Here is a 19,136-nt window from a genome sequence, read left to right as displayed (position 1 = left end):
TCCTGTACGTCCAGGACGTGAGCGCGGAAGTTGCCGAGACTGCCCGACTATACCCGAGTGTACTGCGCTCGGTATATGTCGGCGCAGTATTCAAAACTCGGCGCGGGTATCGGCGTATACCGCGCACCCACGATTTTGCCCTGATTTTCAGGGCAAAAAAGTGCGCGGTATACGCCGATAAGTACGGTACTTGTATATAAAATACACTTTTTATCTATCAAAAAGTTTCCCAGCGCTAAAACCTTTCATCTGATTTCTAAATTGCTGCATTTGTAAATTCCAAAAGGCAGTACAAAGGATGAGTAGTGCTAAAAAAAAAAAGCACTTGTGGATCTAACCAATTATATTTTTTATGTACAATTCACCTTTAAGGGGGCGTGGCAAGGGGTGTGTCCTATGCCTGCATACTTTTGCCGATAGGTATCCCTTATTCCAGTCTCAAAAAGTTGGGAGGTATGTTTGTGTGACCATCATTAGACATTTCTAATAGCCAATTTAATTTAAGCCCACCTTTGCAGAAAAAGGGGAAGTTGCACAGTATAGATTCAGGAAGCAGACCCACCCACCCTACATGTGAGGATCTGTCTGAAATCTAACCTCAGGGAATTACAGGGAACAGTAAACCAAGTGGGTGTTCTGACTTTGGTGTAGTGCAGTGTCTGCATTACTGTATTTCACTTGTTACCTGGAATGTTGTTGTTTTGTTTTTTATAATCATTAAATGCTGCTACTATAACTGCATGTAATCTGTCTTTATATCATCCACCTGTAGCGCCTGTGTACTTTCATACAGGTGCTATGTTTAAATTTAGTGGGAGAATGAGAGAGTTATGTTGCTCTCATTCTTTGATTTGTTAAATTTGGCTGTCGCCAAATCTGGATTGTCCTGTGGGTCAGTCTGTGCCCCAGAGATGCAGTCTCATCTCTGGGCGGCAGGTGGCGCCAGAGGGGTCCAGGCGGAGCCGCTTCTTCCCAGCAGCCAATTAGAGGAGTTTTTCCTCGCGGAGCATGCTGGGGAGGGGTATTTCTGTGGCGGAGGCCGTTGTTCGGGGTTCTTCGAGGGTTCCTGGTTCCAGGTGCGGCACCCACCTTTAGGGTGTGCGCACATCACGGGCCCCACCACTGTGGCCTACCAGGCCGGGGTCATGTGCTATGCGGAGTTCCTGACTCTGGGCTTTCATAGCCCAGAGCAACTGATGCTGAAAGGGGACCTCAGTGACTTACTGGGTTCCCATACCTATTAAGAAAATCCCAAGCTGGGTGCTGTTCGGTGGGGGATCCGTCTGAGGAGAACGCGGAGGCAGGTGATCCAACAGGGCTTGAACGAACCATCGGGGATCTGGGTGACCGGACATTGAAGAAATCAGACTAAAGCCTGGTACGCACAATCGGATTTTCCACAGACAAAGCCCCTGACTGGCCAGGAATTTGTCTTGCAAACAAAACGGCACACAATTGTCAGCCAACAAACACAAAACAATGTGGTTTTTCATCTCTTTAGCACCACCCTTTGGACACCTTCTGCTAATGTTGTGTTTGGTGAGCACTGCTTCTGAGCATGCGTGTTTGTACTTTGGACTTTTGTACACACGATCGGAAAATCCGACAACAGACCATTGTTCGTGGAACATTTTAAAGCCTGCTATCTCACATTTGTCATCGGACAACATTTGTCTGATGGATCGTACAAACGGTCAGATTTTCCGCCAACAGCCTGTCATCACACAATTTCGGTCGGAAAATCCAATTGTGTGTAAGAGGCTTAAGAATTAGGCCCCTTCCACATGACTATTCTGCCGCTTTTTCAGGCAGACCAGATCGGACGGTCCATTCACCCCTATGGACTGGTGGATGTAAAGAGACTTGTGTCCATTTATGCTTGTGGGTGCTTCACCGCCCGCGTTTCGTCAGATTTTGTAACGGAAGTGACGTTCTGTCGCCACCATCTTGCTACACCCCGCACTCGTCCACAGTAAGGATACAGTGAAAAGGCGGCAAGCGGACATCTTGTTACACCCACCGGAGTCTTACATTTCACACTTATTTTTTACCAGTAAACTCAGCTTCTATAGTGAAATTCAGTATTTTTAACCGCTTGCCGACCGCCGAACTTATACGTCAACAGAACGGCACGGCTGGGCAAATGGATGTGGATGTGTGTGTGTATATATATATATATATATATATATATATATATATATATATATATATATATATATATATATATATATATATATATACGTCCCCTTTAATTTTCCACCGGCGGCGCGCTTGTGACCCTGCCCGCGGACTCGATGTCCGCCAGTGTCCCGCGATCGGGTGACAGAGCTGAAGAACGGGGAGTTGTCAGTGTAAACACAACATCTCCGGTCATCGGGAACAGCGATCAGTGACGTGTCGTAGCCACGCCTCCTAACAGTTAGAATCACTCCCTAGGACACACTTAACCCCTTCAGCGCCCCTACAGGTTAACCCCTTCACTGCCATTTTTACAGCAAATCGGTGCATTTTGATAGCACTGATCGCTGTAAAAATGACAATGGTCCCAAAAATGTGTCCGATGTGTCCGCCGTAATGTCGCAGTCATGATAAAAAAAAAAAAAAAAATCACAATTGCCACCCTTACTAGAATTTTTATATATATATATATATATATATATATAATATTTTTTTTTTTTTTTTAAATAAAATGCCATAAAACTATTCCCTATTTTGTAGACACTATGGGCCAGATTCACAGAAAAAGTACGCCAGAGTATCTGCTGATACTCCGGCGTACTTTCAAATTTGCCGCGTCGTATCTTTATTTTGAATTCTCAAACAAAGATACAACGCGATTTGGCTAAGATCCGACAGGCGTACGCCTTTGGATCTTAGGATGCAATATTTTGGCGCCCGCTGGGTGGAGTTTGCGTATTTTTCCACGTCGGGTATGCTAATTAGCTGTTTACGGCGATCCACAAAGGTACGCGCGCTCGTCGCATTCTCTTACGTCGTTGCTAGTCGGCTTTTCCCGTCGTAAAGTTGCGAGTTCTATTTAGGTGGTGTAAAAATAGACAGGCCATGTTAAAGTATAGCCGTCGTTCCCGCGTCGAATTTTGAATTTTTTTTTTTTTTCGCAAGTCGTCTGGGAATAGGAAAGGACGTAACGCACGTCGCCGTTCAAAAAATTACGTCGGTGCGACGTCATTTCGCGCAAAGCACGGCGGGAAATTTTAAAACGGAGCATGCGCAGTACGTTCGGCGCGGGAATGTGCCTAATTTAAATGATACACGCCCCATTTGAATTAGGCGGGCTTGCGCCGGACGGCTTTACGCTACGCAGCCGCAAGTTTACAGGCAAGTGCTTTGTGAATCAAGCACTTGCGCTGAAAACTTGCGGCGGTGTAACGTAAATCACATACGTTACGCCGCTGCAAATGTATGTGAATCTGGCCCTATAACTTTTGTGCAAACCAATCAATAAACGCTTATTGCGATTTTTTTTTTACCAAAATAATGTAGAAGAAGACTATGTATCGGCCTAAGCTCAGGAAAATATTAGTTTTTTTTATATATATTTTTTGGGGATATTTATTATAGCAAAAAGTTAAAAATATTGCTATTCCCCCATACACACTCCTGAATCTCATGGAAAGTCTTCTCAGAGGAATGGAGGCCGTTATAGCCACAAAGGGGGAAGGGAGAAGCAATGGCATATCGATGTCCATGGTTTTGTAATTGAATGTCCAACAAGTTCATACAAGTGTGATGGTCAAGTATCCACAATCTTTTGGGCGATGTAGTCATGTATTTATGGGGCCCGATAATTACTTTACAGGTCATTGCCTGGTTCTGCATTTACTCTTTGCACCCTACATATGATTCAAACAGGCAATATGGCCGCCCCTTCGCATGCACTGTACAGAGGCCAGTCACTATTGAATAAAAAAAAAAAATAGTTTTATAGACAATCAAAACACGATATACATAAAAGAAAGTCAAATATGTCTAGAAGGAGGCTGTGCTCCATTTATCTTATACCACAAATATCAGGTAACTGGGAGACAAACACATCCTAGTCTGTCAACAAAGTAGAGGCCGTGTCGTGTCCTGACATTTGCTTTTGTTTAGTATCACTAATTGGAGCAATTTAAACCAGATTCTCCCCGTGATACGTCTACCTGTTGGTAATGGGATCAAAATATTTGTACAGTTCCAATCTGGATTTAATATGATGAAATATGTTCATTCCTGAATGTTCATACAGTCCCGATCAAAAGTTTAAGACCACTTGAAAAATGGCAAAAAATCGTATTTTACATTGTTGGATCTTAACAAGGTTCCAAGTAGAGCTTCAACATGCAACAGGAAGAAATGAGAGCGAGACAAAAGATTTTTTGAGCATTCAATTAATTGAAAACAACGAATAAACTGAAACAGGCTGTTTTTCAGCTGATCAAAAGTTTAGGACCACATGCCTTTAACCACTTGCTTACTGGGCACATAAACCCCCTTCGTGCCCAAGCGAAATTTCAGCTTCCGGCACTGCGTCGCTTTAACTGACATTAGCGCGGTCGTGCGACATGGCTCCCAAACAAAAAATTGACGTCCTTTTTCCCCCACAAATAGAGCTTTATTTTGGTGGTATTTGATCACCTCTGCGGTTTTTATTTTTTGCGCTATAAACAAAAAAAGAGCGACAATTTAAAAAATATATATATATATTTTACTTGTTGCTATAATAAATATCCCAATTTTTTTTTTTTTAAATATATTTTTTCTCAGTTAAGGTCGATACGTATTTTTCTACGTATTTTTGTAAAAAAAAAAATCGCAATAAGCGACTGGTTTGCGCAAAAGTTATAGCGCCTACAAAATGGGGAACAGAATTATGATTTTTTTATTATTTTTTTTTTTTTTTACTAGTAATGGCGGCGATCTGCGATTTTTATTGGGACTGCGATATTGCGGCGGACGTATCGGACACTTTTGACACAAATTTGGGACCATTCACATTTATACAGCGATCCGTGCTATAAAAATGCACTAATTACTGTATGAATGTGACTGGCAGGGAAGGGGTTAACACTAGGGGGTGAGGAAGGGGTTAACTGTATTCCCTGGGTGTGTTCTAACTGTGTGGGGGGAGGGGGGTGACTGGGGGAGGTGACCGATGCTGTGTCCCTATGTACAAGGGACACAGATCGGTCTCCTCTCCTCTGACAGCACGGGGAGCTCTGTGTGGAGCTCCACGTCCCTGCTGTGTTACCGACGATCGCGTGTACCCGGCGGACATCGCGGCCGCCAGGTACACACATCGGCTTCCCAGCGATGCGCCGGGACAGTGTTTACCCGCTGCGCGCCCCCCAGAGGCGCGCGCGGGTAATGCACTTTAAATGACGTCCAAAGACTTCCACTTGGCACTTGAGAGCCGCACTGTTGACGTCTTGTCTATAGCGCGGGTCTCAAGTGCTTTAAAGGCCAAATCTGTGCAAAGATGTGGATTCATTGTCATTTTCTGTCAGGTAGTCACACGTTGTGATGGCAAAGACAAAAAAATTCCCTTTTTAAACGTGGTCGGGTTGCTGAACTGCATAAGCAGGGTCTCTCATCAAGACACTGGACGATCCTCGACCCAAATTAAGGCCCTTACTGGTGCTGACTGCAGCCCCATAACCATCAGACGGCATCTGACACTGAAGGGCTTCAAAAACAAAAAACGTCTTCAAAAACCTCGTCTCCTTGAACGCCACAGAACTGCTCGTTTGGACTTTGCAAGAGAGCACCAAACATGGGACATTCAAAGGTGGAAGAAAGTTTTATTCTCTGATGAGGAAAAATGTAACCTTGATGGTCCTGATGGTTTCCAACGTTACTGGCATGACAAGCAGATCCCACCTGAGATGTTTTCTACGCGCCACAGTGAAGGGGGCGCCATATTGGTCTGGGGTGCTTTTTCCTTCAGTGGAACAATGGAGCTTCAGGAAGTGCAGGGGCGTCAAACGGCCGCTGGCTATGTCCAGATGTTGCAGAGAGCGTTCCTCATGACTGAGGGCCCTCGTCTGTATGGTAATGACAGGACAACGCTACAGTGCACAATGCCCGCAGGACAAGGGACTTCTTCCAGGAGAAGAACATCACTCTTTTGGCCCATCATGCGTGTTCCCTGATCTAAATCCAATTGAGAACCTTTGGGGATGGATGGCAAGGGAAGTTTACAAAAATGGACAACAGTTCCAGACAGTAGATGGCCTTCCTGCGGCTGTCTTCACCACTTGGAGAAATGTTCCCACTCACCTCATGGAAACGCGAGGCATCAAGCATGCCGAAACCAATTTTTTACGTGATCAACAATAACGGCGGAGCTACTCATTACTGAGTTCATGTTTGGAAGTTGGATTTCTGTTTTGGGGGGGGTTTAGTTTTTTTTTTTGGAGGTGTGGTCCTAAACTTTTGATCAGCTGAAAAACAGCCTGTTTCAGTTTATTCGTTGTTTTTATTAAATTGAATGCTCAAATTTTTTTGTCTCACTCTCATTTCTTCTTGTTGCATGTTTCAGCTCTACTTGGAACCTTGTTAAGATCCAACAATGTAAAATACGATTTTTTGCCATTTTTCAAGTGGTCTTAAACTTTTGATCAGGACTGTATGACTGCTCACATCCAAGAGGTTTCTAAATCCATTGGCACTGTATATATATAATATCAAATAAGTGTAACTAGAATTCACAGAATAACACTGGCATAAAACTTTTCCACTGCAGTGAATTGTTTTCTAGAAAGCATACTAGCACATTATGAAATACTTGCCTTAGAACAAGGCAAGCCGCATCCAGTCACCACGGAGAGGCAGTGGCGGTGCGTCTATAAGGGCGCACGGGTGCCACCCCCTCTATGACCAATGGATATGCATGAATCTATCCATGCCAACTGCTGCCACCCCCTGAAGCACCCGATTAGAGCCATAGACAACAAAAGGTGACCTGCGAGCGCCATGCTTGGTGCTCGCAGTTCACCCAGGTGTGTTAGGAAAGCAAATATTCATTCACTGTTCTAACACTGAACAGTCTCTCCGCCAATCAGGTGCTCGTGTCTGTTAGCCGCCACCTAATTGGCTGAAACGTCAGTCACTGTGATTGGACGCCTTTTTTTTTTTTTTTGAAAAGCCTATGGCGTGTGAACACACCCAAAAAACTTCACCCGGTGCAGAAAAAATGTGCACACACATAAAGAGTGTTCACAAAAACGTGCAGACGGGTGCAACGTCAAGTGGTCCTCCTGTGAAGAAGGGACCCAAAACCCTGATCCCCCGGGGCGTTAGGCTCCAGACGGGGACTGAGGTACTGTGGTCCGAGCAACCGAAGCCGACAACTTCCTTGGAGGGACTGCCGAAACAGAACCCTCCCAGTACTAGGTGGGGCTCCCCCAAAGGGAGACCCCATGAGAGCAGGTGAACTAAGCCAGAAGGCCATGTCCACCCACTCCCAAGACGTTCAGGGCTGGCCCGAGGACCGGCACCCTAGTAGTCACACAGTGAACAAAAAAAGTGACAAACATAGGCATAAATTAAAGAAAGTGGGGGAAAGGGATAGTGGAGAGGAGAGTGAAAGAAGTGGTCATTGTGATGTACAATGACCAGGCCCTCCGGCCAGGAATAAAAAATTCCTCCGGTCCTAGCCAAAAGGCCCGGCCCAGGAGGCAGGTGCTAAAAAACGGCTGAAACATCAGGCGCTGTGATTGGACGCCTGACGAAAGAAAACGCATGGAGGGCACCGCTCGCCGTCACCCGCTGCCCCACCAAAACAGGGTAAGTGTCAGACGGACGGCGGGCAGGTCACGGTGGCGGCATTCGATGGCAGAGTGGCTGCGTTTGATGGGCACAGTTTGAGGTTTTTTTTTTAGTTTGTTTGCGCCCCCCCCCCCCAAAAAAAAATTGAGCCAGAATAAGCCCAGTATGGATAAACTAGTCAAAGAAGTAGATCTCCTGCAGGCTGTTTATATTCAAATATGGCCTCTTCCAGAATACAATCTTCACAGAAACGCTCTAATCCTCATGTGTACCTTTATCCTCTCCACTGTACAACCTACAAGGGAAAGGCTCATTTACAGTGCAATGAATAAATTATTAAAATTAAAAATATAAAAAATTCCAGGCAGTGCGATGAGCAACAAGAATACCAAGAGGACCGATTAGAAGGAGCAATAGATGGAATTTATTTATCTGCGATTGCGCTGGTGAACAATAATTATCATTTCATTTTCACATTTCGCCTGAGAAAATATCAGCAGGAATCTCTGACCTTGTCAATGGGAACGTTGTTCTTCAGAACTTTTATAGACACTTCATCCAATAGAACACTCAAAAATACACAGAAAAGCCTCAGTAGATTCTCATAACGAATTTACCGCATTTATTGGCGTATACCGCACACTTTTTTGCCCTGAAAATCTGGGCAAAATCGTGGGTGCGCGGTATACGCCGATACCCGCGCCGAGTTTTGAATACTGCGCCGACATATACCGAGCGCAGTACACTCGAGTATAGTCGGGCAGTCTCGGCTCCTTCCTCGCTCACGTCCTGGACGTACAGGACGTCAGCGCGAGTGTACTGCGCTCTGTATATGTCGGCGCAGTATTCAAAACTCGGTGCGGGAAACGAGCGGGGAGGACGCGAGGACGCCGGACCCGACGAAGAGGACACCCGAAGCCGCAGACGGACGCCGGACCCGACGAAGAGGACACCCGAAGCCGTAGAAGGACGCCGGACCCGACGAAGAGGACACCCGAAGCCGCAGACGGACCCAACGAGGCCGCCGATGGATGCCGCGCAAGACACCAAAACTGTAAGTACAAAAAAATGTGCTGAAAATGCCCCCTTCGGCTTATACTCGAGTCACCTTTTTGCACCCGATCTCCCGGACTTTGGGGAACCGGTACCGGCCGGTCTCCTGGACCCCAAACACACATGTAGCCCCACTCTTCCTCTACAAGTGTGCAAAGTTTGTTGTCTGGGGAACCTACTGCTGGGGAGCACCGATTTTTTCAAAGCCGGGCATCCCTTCCAGAGACTCCCATGTTAAGGCATGGGCACAGTGAGGCGTGGGCATGGACACCCTAGGCTTATACTCGAGTCAATACATTTTACAATTTTTTTTGGCAAAATTAGGTGCCTCGGCTTATATTCGGGTCAGCTTATACCCGAGTATATACAGTAGTTACATCTCATTGTGTGGCCCCCGTGTCCTCTTAACCACTTCCGGACCGCCGCATGTACATATACGTCGGCAGAATGGCACGGACAGGCAAATTGGCGTACCTGTACGTCCCTGCCTAGACGTGGGTCGGGGGTCCGATCGGGGACCCCCCCCCGGTACATCATGCGGCGGTTCCCGTGGCTTCAGAAGCGATCCGGGACGAGGGCGAGGCTATTCGTTTCTAGCCGCCCCCTCGCGATCGCTCCCCGGAGCTGAAGAACGGGGAGAGCCGTATGTAAACACGGCTTCCCCGTGCTTCACTGTGGCGCCGTATCGATCGAGTGATCCCTTTTATAGGGAGACTCGATCAATGACGTCATTCCTACAGCCACACCCCCCTACAGTTGTAAACACACACTAGGTGAACCCTAACTCCTACAGCGCCCCCTGTGGTTAACTCCCAAACTGCAACTGTCATTTTCACAATAAACAATGCAATTTAAATGCATTTTTTGCTGTGGAAATGACAATGGTCCCAAAAATGTGTCAAAATTGTCCAAAGTGTCCGCCGTAATGTCGCAGGCACGAAAAAAAACGCTGATCGCCGCCATTAGTAGTAAAAAAAATAAAGCTATCCCCTATTTTGTAAACGCTATACATTTTGCGCAAACCAATCGATAAACGCTTATTGCGATTTTTTTTACCAAAAATAGGTAGAAGAATACGTATCGGCCTAAACTAAGGAAAAATAAAAATGTATATATGTTTTTGGGGGATATTTAATATAGCAAAAAGTAAAACATATTGCATTTTTTTCAAAATTGTCGCTCTATTTTGGTTTATAACGCAAAAAATAAAAACCGCAGAGGTGATCAAATACCATCAAAAGAAAGCTCTATTTGTGGGAAAAAAAGGACGCCAATTGTGTTTGGGAGACATGTCGCACGACCGCGACGCAGTTAAAGCGACGCAGTGCCGAATTGTAAAAAACCCCTTGGGTCATTTAGCAGCATATTGGTCCGGTCCTTAAGTGGTTAATTAACCCTCAAACGTTGCATGAACCTCATACAATGCAACAGAAGTCCATTATCACTAGTCAAAGTCGTATCCAAGTTGTGTGAAAGTTGCACTCCAATGTTGGTCCAACTTTGGAGTCGTAGAAGTGTGAATGGAGCCAAAAGGGGAGATGGTTCCTCAACCACCTGAGTACCACTCTATAATACCCCCTCATTACCAGGACAGTTTCCATTGCTCTGATAGTATGACTGACAATCACTCCATCATGCAACATTGGACCCAAATTTATTTTATATGTTTGTTTTTTTTAGATGGAGCTCTCTTGTTGGTGTTTATTTTTTTATTATATAAAAGAAAGAAAAAAGACCACACATCTTTGGATGAAGGGGTTAACCAGCTGCATAAGAAAGGTGGGTTTAACGCCCAGTTTCTGCAAATTTGCAGCTTCGGTGGCAAGGGTTGCATGCTGAGGCCGGTCATACATGGCTCAAATCTCGGCCGGTTCAGCAGGAATCGTCCGATTCGAACTGGTAATGGGCAGGCTAAATGTACCAAGTTGATCCATCAAGTTGGGTACAACCAGCCTGCCGGATTTGCTTCCGATTTTCGCAAGCAGCCGATATAGCCGCTATCGATATATACTGTCTTTTCCCGGTGGGGGTGAGTAGGGGGAGCTATCGCCACCAGGAGAAGACAATGGCCGATTACCCGGTCAGAACTGTCTGTGTTGATGGGGGAATCGTGCGGTTGCAGGAAAGAAATTTGCACAGTGTATGGTGAATGTAAGAGTTCTTACTGCATGCTTTAGGAAGAGTTACCAAGCTTGCATTGACCACTCTTGGCAAGGCTTACGATTGGGAGCCGGTGGAATGGGCTCCCAATCATGTGACCGTTATCAGAGCCAATTACAGTGGTCACATGATACAGAAGCTGCACCACTTCGCAGGCACAGAAGCCCACTTAAAGGGCCATTAGGAGGCAACGCTCAGGGGTTAATGTACAGCAGGGGTAGGCAACCTTGGGCCCCTCAAGCTGTTGTGGAACTACATTTCCCATGAGGCATTGCAAGGCTGGCAGTTAAAATTACTCCCAGAGGCATGATGAGACTTGTAGTTCTGCAACAGCTGGTGGGCCCCAGGTTGCCTACCCCTGAACAGGTTGCCGCCTACCCCTGAACAGGTTGCCGCCTACCCCTGAACAGGTTGCCTACAGGGGAAGGATGGCGATATTATTTGCACTGCCGAAAAATTTGTTAGTTTTCGTTATATTCTTTTCGTTAAATATTCTTTTTTTTGCATTTTTCAGAAATTCAATAATCGGAAATTCAAATTTTCAGAATGTTCAAATTTCAGAATGATTTTCACGTTTTCGATTTTCCAAAATTCCCAATTTTCCAAAATTCCCAATTTTCCAAAATTCCCAATTTTCCAAAATTCCCAATTTTCCGAAATTCCGAATTTTTTTTAAATTTTTCGGAATTCAGAATTTTCGAAAATTCGAAATGTAAAAATTAGAAAGCTGAAATTTCAGAAATGCGAAAATACAATAATTCTGAAATTTCAGAATTAACGAATTTGCCAAAACCCGTTAAAAATCGAATCTGGAGCCAAACGAATTGCACATGTCTAGGTAATATACAGGTCGCAGAGACTGGTTGGGAGATCTTGGGCCAGATTCTCAAAGAAGCGCCTAGCTTTAGGCGGGCGTAGCGTATCTCAGATACACTACGCCGCTGTAACTTAGAGCGGCAGGTCCCGTATTCAGAAAGAACTTGCGCTCTAAGTTACGGCGGCGTAGTGGAAATGGGCCGGCGTAAGCCCGCCTAATTCAAACTAGGCTGGTAGGGGGCGTGTTGTAGGTAAATGATTTGTGACCCCACGTAAATGACGCGCTTAACAAACGGCGCATGCGCGCGCATGCTCAGTATCACGTCGAATTTTCAAAGTAAATTACGCCCGCTCAATGCTTAGTCGACGTGAACGTAACCTACGCCCAGCCCCATTCACGGACGACTTACGCAAACGACGTAAAATACGAAGTCCATACCTAACATGACTTACCCCTGCTCTATGAGGGGTAACTTTACGCTGGCCAGACGCCTTACGTAAACGACGTATCTTGATACGCCGGTCGCACGTACGTCCGTGAATCAGCGTATCTAGCTCATTTGCATATTTGACGCGGAAATATACGGAAGCGCCCCTATCGGCCAGCGTAAATATGCACCCCAAGATACGACGGCGTAGGAGACTTACGCCGCTCATATCTAGGCAAAATGTATGCGTAACTGATTCTAAGAATCAGGCGCATAGATACGTCGGCGCACATTCGGACTTACGACGGCGTACGTGGTGTTACGCCGTTGTAAGTCCTTTGTGAATCTGGGCCCTTATGTACAAGATGGGAAGCTGATCTAGTTGGAACGTACAAAAGTATAAGAACCCTCTCCATGCCCTATAGAAAACGTTGGGTGCCTAAGCATCCAAATGTTGAGCAATAGCAATATTGGGAGGAGGGGGAGTGGTCACATATTCCCACATTTCAGGAAGTACTGGGTTCTGTTTTTAGCTGTCACCAATGGGGAAGTAAAGGGGTTTATGAGTCATTCTGGTGGCCAACATTACAGTGAACCCGTATGGGCATACCATTTTTGTTAACCGACATTTTGAACCAAAAAACAATTCTGAACAAGAACCCCTACAAATGTTGGAAATGATCACCGCTACTCCCTACTTTGCCACCCTAAGCAGATCTTGGCAACTTTCCTACACTCTACTTAAAAACTTAGTGTTGCTCAAGAGAAGTCAATCACCTTCTGATACTTCCGGTGTCCAGAGAAGCCTTCTTGTAGGTCAATATTACTTTGCTACGAAGGCCTCCGCTTCCCAATTTAAGACAGGAACCTTGTCCACGTTAGGTCCCTATACTACAGCAGTGCCTTGCTGGCCGACACATTCTCAGCAGATGGTGGTTCTGTGGGTGGAAGAAGCAGGGTCGTCTTTAATAATGATTGGACCCTGGGCAAACATTTTCTTGGGCCCTCCTGAATCTACTTATCAACTATTTGTGGGCAGTGCAGGCTCAAGGGGAAGCTGCCTTGGGCCCCACAACAATGACTGAGCCCGGGGCAGCTTCCCCTTTTGTCCTGTGGTAAAGACGGCCCTGTGGAGAGGTTGTGGCCACTGTGGGCAAGTAAAAGCAATCTCAGAAGAGAAGTTTATAGCCAGCACCTTGTAATGACCACTCTTGGGCAACAGTTTCAGACAGGACCAAAGTTTGGCTTAAAACAGTAGTTAAAGCGGGGGTTCACCCTAAAACATCTATATACCGTTACTTCCAGCATATTGCTGACATCAACAGTATGCTGGATTATTTATTTATTTTCGCTGTACTTACGTTTTTTTTCGTTCTTTTCACCCGACTTCCGGGTTTTTGCTCCCCCGGGGAGTAGGTATCCGAGATGGGACTCTGCACTTTATGGTGCCTGCGCAGTCAGCTATACACGGCAGGCGCAGTATAGCGCCGTAGAGAGCCGAGTCCCCCTCGGAATCATTTCTGAAGGCGTGACGCGCTTTGCCCGCACGTCAATCATCTATGCCTCGAGCACAAAACGTCTCCTGGGAGGATCGACACTCGCTACCAGGAGACATTGCGCAGAGCTCCCCGTCGGGGAAAAGGAGCGACACGCCCACTCCCCGCAAGGAAGAAGACCCAGAAGTGCGGCTGAAGACAGGTAAGTGTACACATTTAAAAAAAAATGACAACGCTACAAGCCTTTATTAAGGCTGGAGATAGGTTAGCTAAAAAGTTCATTTTGAGGGTGAACCTCCGCTTTAACTCTGCAATATATTTTTCTTTTTTTAGGGGCCCCCAGGTGGGTTATGTCATAATGTACTAGAATGCACAGCATATTCGTACATTATGGCAGACTTGCCCGAACGGTGCCCTCCAATGGGATCGATGCGGAAAGCTCCCAATGCTTCTATCTATGCCAGATCTTCCATCCAGGTTCCATGCCTTTGGCCGTTTGATAGACCGAGCCACGATGACATCACTCCCGCTCACGCACACGAGAGTTAAAACGTTGTGGCATGGATCGGGGCTGTAAATGTTCGTTCAGCTGTGCATGCGCAGCTCAGTGTACATGACGGCTGACAGGTAGGAGGATGCATTTATGGCAGAAGAGCCCAACAGGGTTCTCTTTTGTCATAAATACCCTGCCTGTCAGCAAATGTTCTTTGGACACAGCGCATCACTGATCACGGTAAAAAGCCTATGACGTAAGCCCTTTGCCATGCGATCAGTTGTGTCCAAATCACAGAGTAAACAGGAAATTACGGTTATTGGCATTCCTCTCCTCACACTGACAGCATGTGAGGAGAGGAGAGTAAGCGGCATTCCTCAGCGGGGATATCTACACTGACAATTGGTGCCCATCAGTGCAGTGATTCCCATCAGGGCGGCATGAGTGCCGCCCCATCAGTACCACTCGTCAGTGCCGCCCGGCAATGCCTCCTCATCAGTGCCGCCCCGCCAATGCCTCCTCATCAGTGCCGCCCCGTCAATGCCTCCTCATCAGTGCCGCCCCGTCAATGCCTCCTCATCAGTGCCGCCCCGTCAATGCCTCCTCAACAGTGCCGCCCCGTCAATGCCTCCTCAACAGTGCCGCCCCGTCAATGCCTCCTCAACAGTGCCGCCCCGTCAATGCCTCCTCAACAGTGCCGCCCCGTCAATGCCTCCTCAACAGTGCCGCCCCGTCAATGCCTCCTCAACAGTGCCGCCCCGTCAATGCCTCCTCAACAGTGCCGCCCCGTCAATGCCTCCTCAACAGTGCCGCCCCGTCAATGCCTCCTCAACAGTGCCGCCCCGTCAATGCCTCCTCAACAGTGCCGCCCCGTCAATGCCTCCTCAACAGTGCCGCCCCGTCAATGCCTCCCCACCAGTGCCGCCCCGTCAATGCCTCCCCACCAGTGAAGAAGTAAATGTACTTATTTACAAAATGTTGTGAATACCAGAAGGCTTTACTGTGCTACACTTTGGTTTGGTTGGAGAGCTTTTTGATTCCTTTAGCCCCACTGGACCATAAAATGTCTGATTGTATTTGTTTTGTTGGGTCCCAAACCTTACTCCATAGAAGCTTGCGTTTCCATACACTGCCCTGGTGACAGCCAAAAAGCCACAAACACCTGTATGCCATTTAGGAATACACTACTCTAGAATATTTGGCCATATTTGCTCTAGACACAAGCGGTTCCGGATGTGCATTTGAGTGTTAAATCAATGATTTGCATGGCTCCACCCACTGTCCTGAAATGAGGAATAATCTGCTTATTTCTGGGATAGATGAGGGAACGGGACAAGGAAATGCCTTTTGTCCTAAGACGACTATACTGTACTGCGCTAGACACCGAGTTGAAGGGCTTTTTGGTTCCTTTAGTCCAGGTCTCAAACTGCGGCGCGCCGAGGACCTTTATCCGACCCACTGCACGCAGGGCCAGTAGACTGCTGTGTCAGGAGCTCACTGAAAAGTTCAGGCGCGCTGTGATAAAAGTCCCGCCCTCCTCTTAGACCAGGTCGTGTGATAGACGCAGTGTTCTGTCTATCACATGAGCTAGACTAGGAGGAGGGCGGGACTACTTTCACAGCACGCCCAAACTTTTCAGTGAGCTTCTGACACAGCAGGAGCAGGAGATCCCGATGCACACACTGACTGGTGAGACACCGTTTGGCACAGTAAGGCTGCAATGGTAAGGGGGGATTATAATGATGGTGGGGGCTGCAATGGTGAGGGGGGCTTGTAATGATGGTGAGGGGGGGCTTGTAATGATGGTGAGGGGGGCTTGTAATGATGGTGAGGGGGGGCTGCAATGGTGAGGGGGGTTTGTAATGATGGTGAGGGGGGCTTGTAATGATGGTGAGGGGGGCGCAATGGTAAAAGGGTCTTGTAATAATGGTGAAGGGGGCTGCAAAGGTGAAGGGGGCTGCAATGGTGAAGGGGGCTTGTAATAATGGTGGGGGGCTGCAATGGTGAGGGGGGGGGGGCTTGTAATGATGGTGAGGGGGGCTGCAATGGTGAAGGGGGCTTGTAATAATGGTGAGGGGGCTGCAATGGTGGAGGGGGCTTGTAATAATGGTGAGGGGGCTGCAATGGTGAAGGGGGCTTGCAATGATGGTGGGGGGGGGGGCTTGTAATGATGGTGAGGGGGGGGGGGCTTGCAATGATGGTGAAGGAGGCTGCAATGATGGCACAGTAAAACGGCATTGAAAGTGAGGCTGCAGTGAGAGCACAGCAAGGCTGCAATGATGGTAAGGCGGCAATGAAGGGCACGGGTTGGGGGACTTTTAGATTTTTTTTAGCGGGGGGCGGCAGTGAAGGACCCGGCCCTCAAAAGGTCTGAGGGACAGTGAACTGGCCCCTGTTTAGAAAGTTTGAGGACCCCTGCTTTAGTCCCTTCTCACTAGGGTTGTCCCGATACCACTTTTTTAGGACCGAGTACAAGTACCGATACTTTTTTTCAAGTAGTCGCCGATACCGAATACCGATACTTTTTTTAAATGTGTCCCCAAATGCAGCCATGTCCCCCACATATGCAGCCATGTCCCTCTAGCCATGTCCCTCACATATGCAGCCATGTCCCTCTAGCCATGTCCCTCACATATGCAGCCATGTCCCTCTAGCCATGTCCCTCACATATGCAGCCATGTCCCTCACATATGCAGCAATGTCCCTCTAGCCATGTCCCTCCCATATGCAGCAATGTCCCTCTAGCCATGTCCCTCGATGCGGCGGCGCGATGCGGCGGCAGCGGCGGGGGGGGGGAAAGGGGGGGAAAGTATTCTATTTAGGTATCGGAGGTATTTGCACGAGTACGAGTACTCCCGCAAATACTCGGTATCGGTCCCGATACCGATACTGGTATCGGTATCTGGACAACCCTAGGCATAAACTCTATGGTTTTTCGGTCTCAAACAAAATCTTTTTCAACTGTTTTCTATGAATTACATGGAGGTCTGATTTTTTTTTTTAAAGCCAAACTTAACATCTATTTTTATTTTAGAAATTTTCAGGACTTTTGACAAAGTGCAAGAAGCCTGTGAATGGAATGTCTGAGCAGAAGTGGGAATTTGGACCTCTTGGATGTTGGTACCACGGGTCCTCAGAACAGATCCCAAGCCCCTCCTTGGCCACCATCTATTGTGGAAACTCCAATCCCATGGACAGACTGTGGTGTGGAGTTCTGTAGAGTTGGTGCACCTTGGGGGTCTCGCCTTGAGCAGCCACATTGGAAGTCTTCCGAGGCTTATCACTTTTCTGACCCCTCATTGGTTGGCGACACATTGGTATCAGTGGAGGGCTCCTCTGTAGTGGTGGAAATGTCACCTTTTTCTGATGCAACAGAATTCTCCGAGGTCTCTGGGTCTTCACTTTCTTTGGGTTTTTCACTTTCTCCTTCCACCAGTGTTCCTTCATCTGCTGAGCTCAACTCCATGGCTTTCACTTCTGGAAGACAATATGGAAATTTACCATCAGATTAACTACTTCCCTCCCAGACCAATTCTGACACCTCTCACTCCTACAAATCTGGATTTTTTTTGCTAGAAATTACTTAGAACCCCCAAATAAATATACAGTAAAACTTTGGTTTGAGAGCGTTTTGCAAGACAAGCAACATTTTTTAATAAATTTTGACTTGATATACAAGCAATGTCTTGATATAAGAGTAGCCTCATGTCACAACATGTCACAACTGAGTATAAAAGAGAAGAGAGGTGCCTCAAAGTGTAGCAATATGGTTACATTTAACCACTTAACCCCCCAGACCATATTGCTGGTCAAAGACCAGAGCACTTTTTGCGATTCGGCACTGCGTCGCTTTAATAACGCGGTCATGCGACGTGGCTTCCGAAACAAAATTGGCGTCCTTTTTTCCCTCACAAATAGAGCTTTCTTTTGGTGGTATTTGATCACCTCTGCGGTTTTTAGTTTTTGCGCTATAAACAAAAATAGAGCGTCAATTTTGAAAACAAATAATATTTTTTACTTTTTGCTATAATAAATATCCCCCAAATATATATATATATATATAAAAAAAAGTTTCCTCAGTTTAGGCCGATACGTATTCTTCTACATATTTTTCGTAAAAAAATAATAAAAAAAAAAAAAAAAAAAAAAAAATCGCAATAAGCGTTTATCGATTGGTTTGCGCAAAAGTTATAGCGTTTACAAAATAGGGGGTATTTTTATGGCATTTTTCTATTAATATTTTTTTTTTACTAGTAATGGTGGCGATCAGCGATTTTTTTTCGGTACTGCGACATTATGGCGGACACTTTTGACACATTTTTGGGACCATTGGCATTTTTATAGTTTATTAACCCTACAGTTAGAAACACATATATGAGGTCACACATAACCACTAGGGGGCGCTGTAGGGGTTAACTCCTAAACTGCAATTGTCATTTTCACAGTAAACAATGCATTTTTATAGCACTTTTTGCTGTGAAAATGACAATGGTCCCAAAAATGTGTCAAAATTGTCCGATGTGTCCGCCATAATGCGGCAGTCACGAGAAAAAAAAAAAAAATCACTCATCGCCGCCACTAGTAGTAAAAAAATAAATAAAATATTAATAGAAATGCAATAAAACTATCCCCTTTTTTGTAAACGCTATACATTTTGCACAAAACCAATTGTTAAACGCTTATTGCGATTTTTTTTTACCAAAAATATGTAGAAGAATACGTATCGGCCTAAACTGAGAAAAAAAAATGCTTTTTTATATATTTTTGGGGGATATTTACTATAGCAAAAAGTAAAAAATATTGTTTTTTTTCAAAATTGTCGCTATTTTTGTTAATAGTGCAAAAAATAAAAACCGCAGAGGTGATCAAATACCACCAAAAGAAAGCTCTATTTGTGGGGAAAAAAGGACGCCAATTTTG

The 19,136-nt window shown here is 46.1% G+C and overlaps 1 protein-coding gene across 1 annotated transcript in view; it reads right to left on the bottom strand.

Moving 5' to 3' along the window:
* Positions 1-17,207: 17,207 nt before the first annotated feature.
* Positions 17,208-19,136, bottom strand: part of ANKMY2 (ankyrin repeat and MYND domain containing 2) — a 55,056-nt gene continuing 53,127 nt past the window's right edge. The window contains exon 10 of the mRNA XM_040352247.1: positions 17,208-17,693. Coding sequence (XP_040208181.1) covers positions 17,497-17,693 — 197 coding nt within the window. The 3' untranslated portion in view covers positions 17,208-17,496. The remainder of the gene's footprint in view (positions 17,694-19,136) is intronic.

This window comes from Rana temporaria, chromosome 5 (genome assembly GCF_905171775.1).
Source record: "Rana temporaria chromosome 5, aRanTem1.1, whole genome shotgun sequence".
NCBI classification, from domain to species: domain Eukaryota; kingdom Metazoa; phylum Chordata; class Amphibia; order Anura; family Ranidae; genus Rana; species Rana temporaria.
Note: the sequence above shows the minus strand (reverse complement) of the source record. Positions and strands in the feature narration are given on the sequence as shown.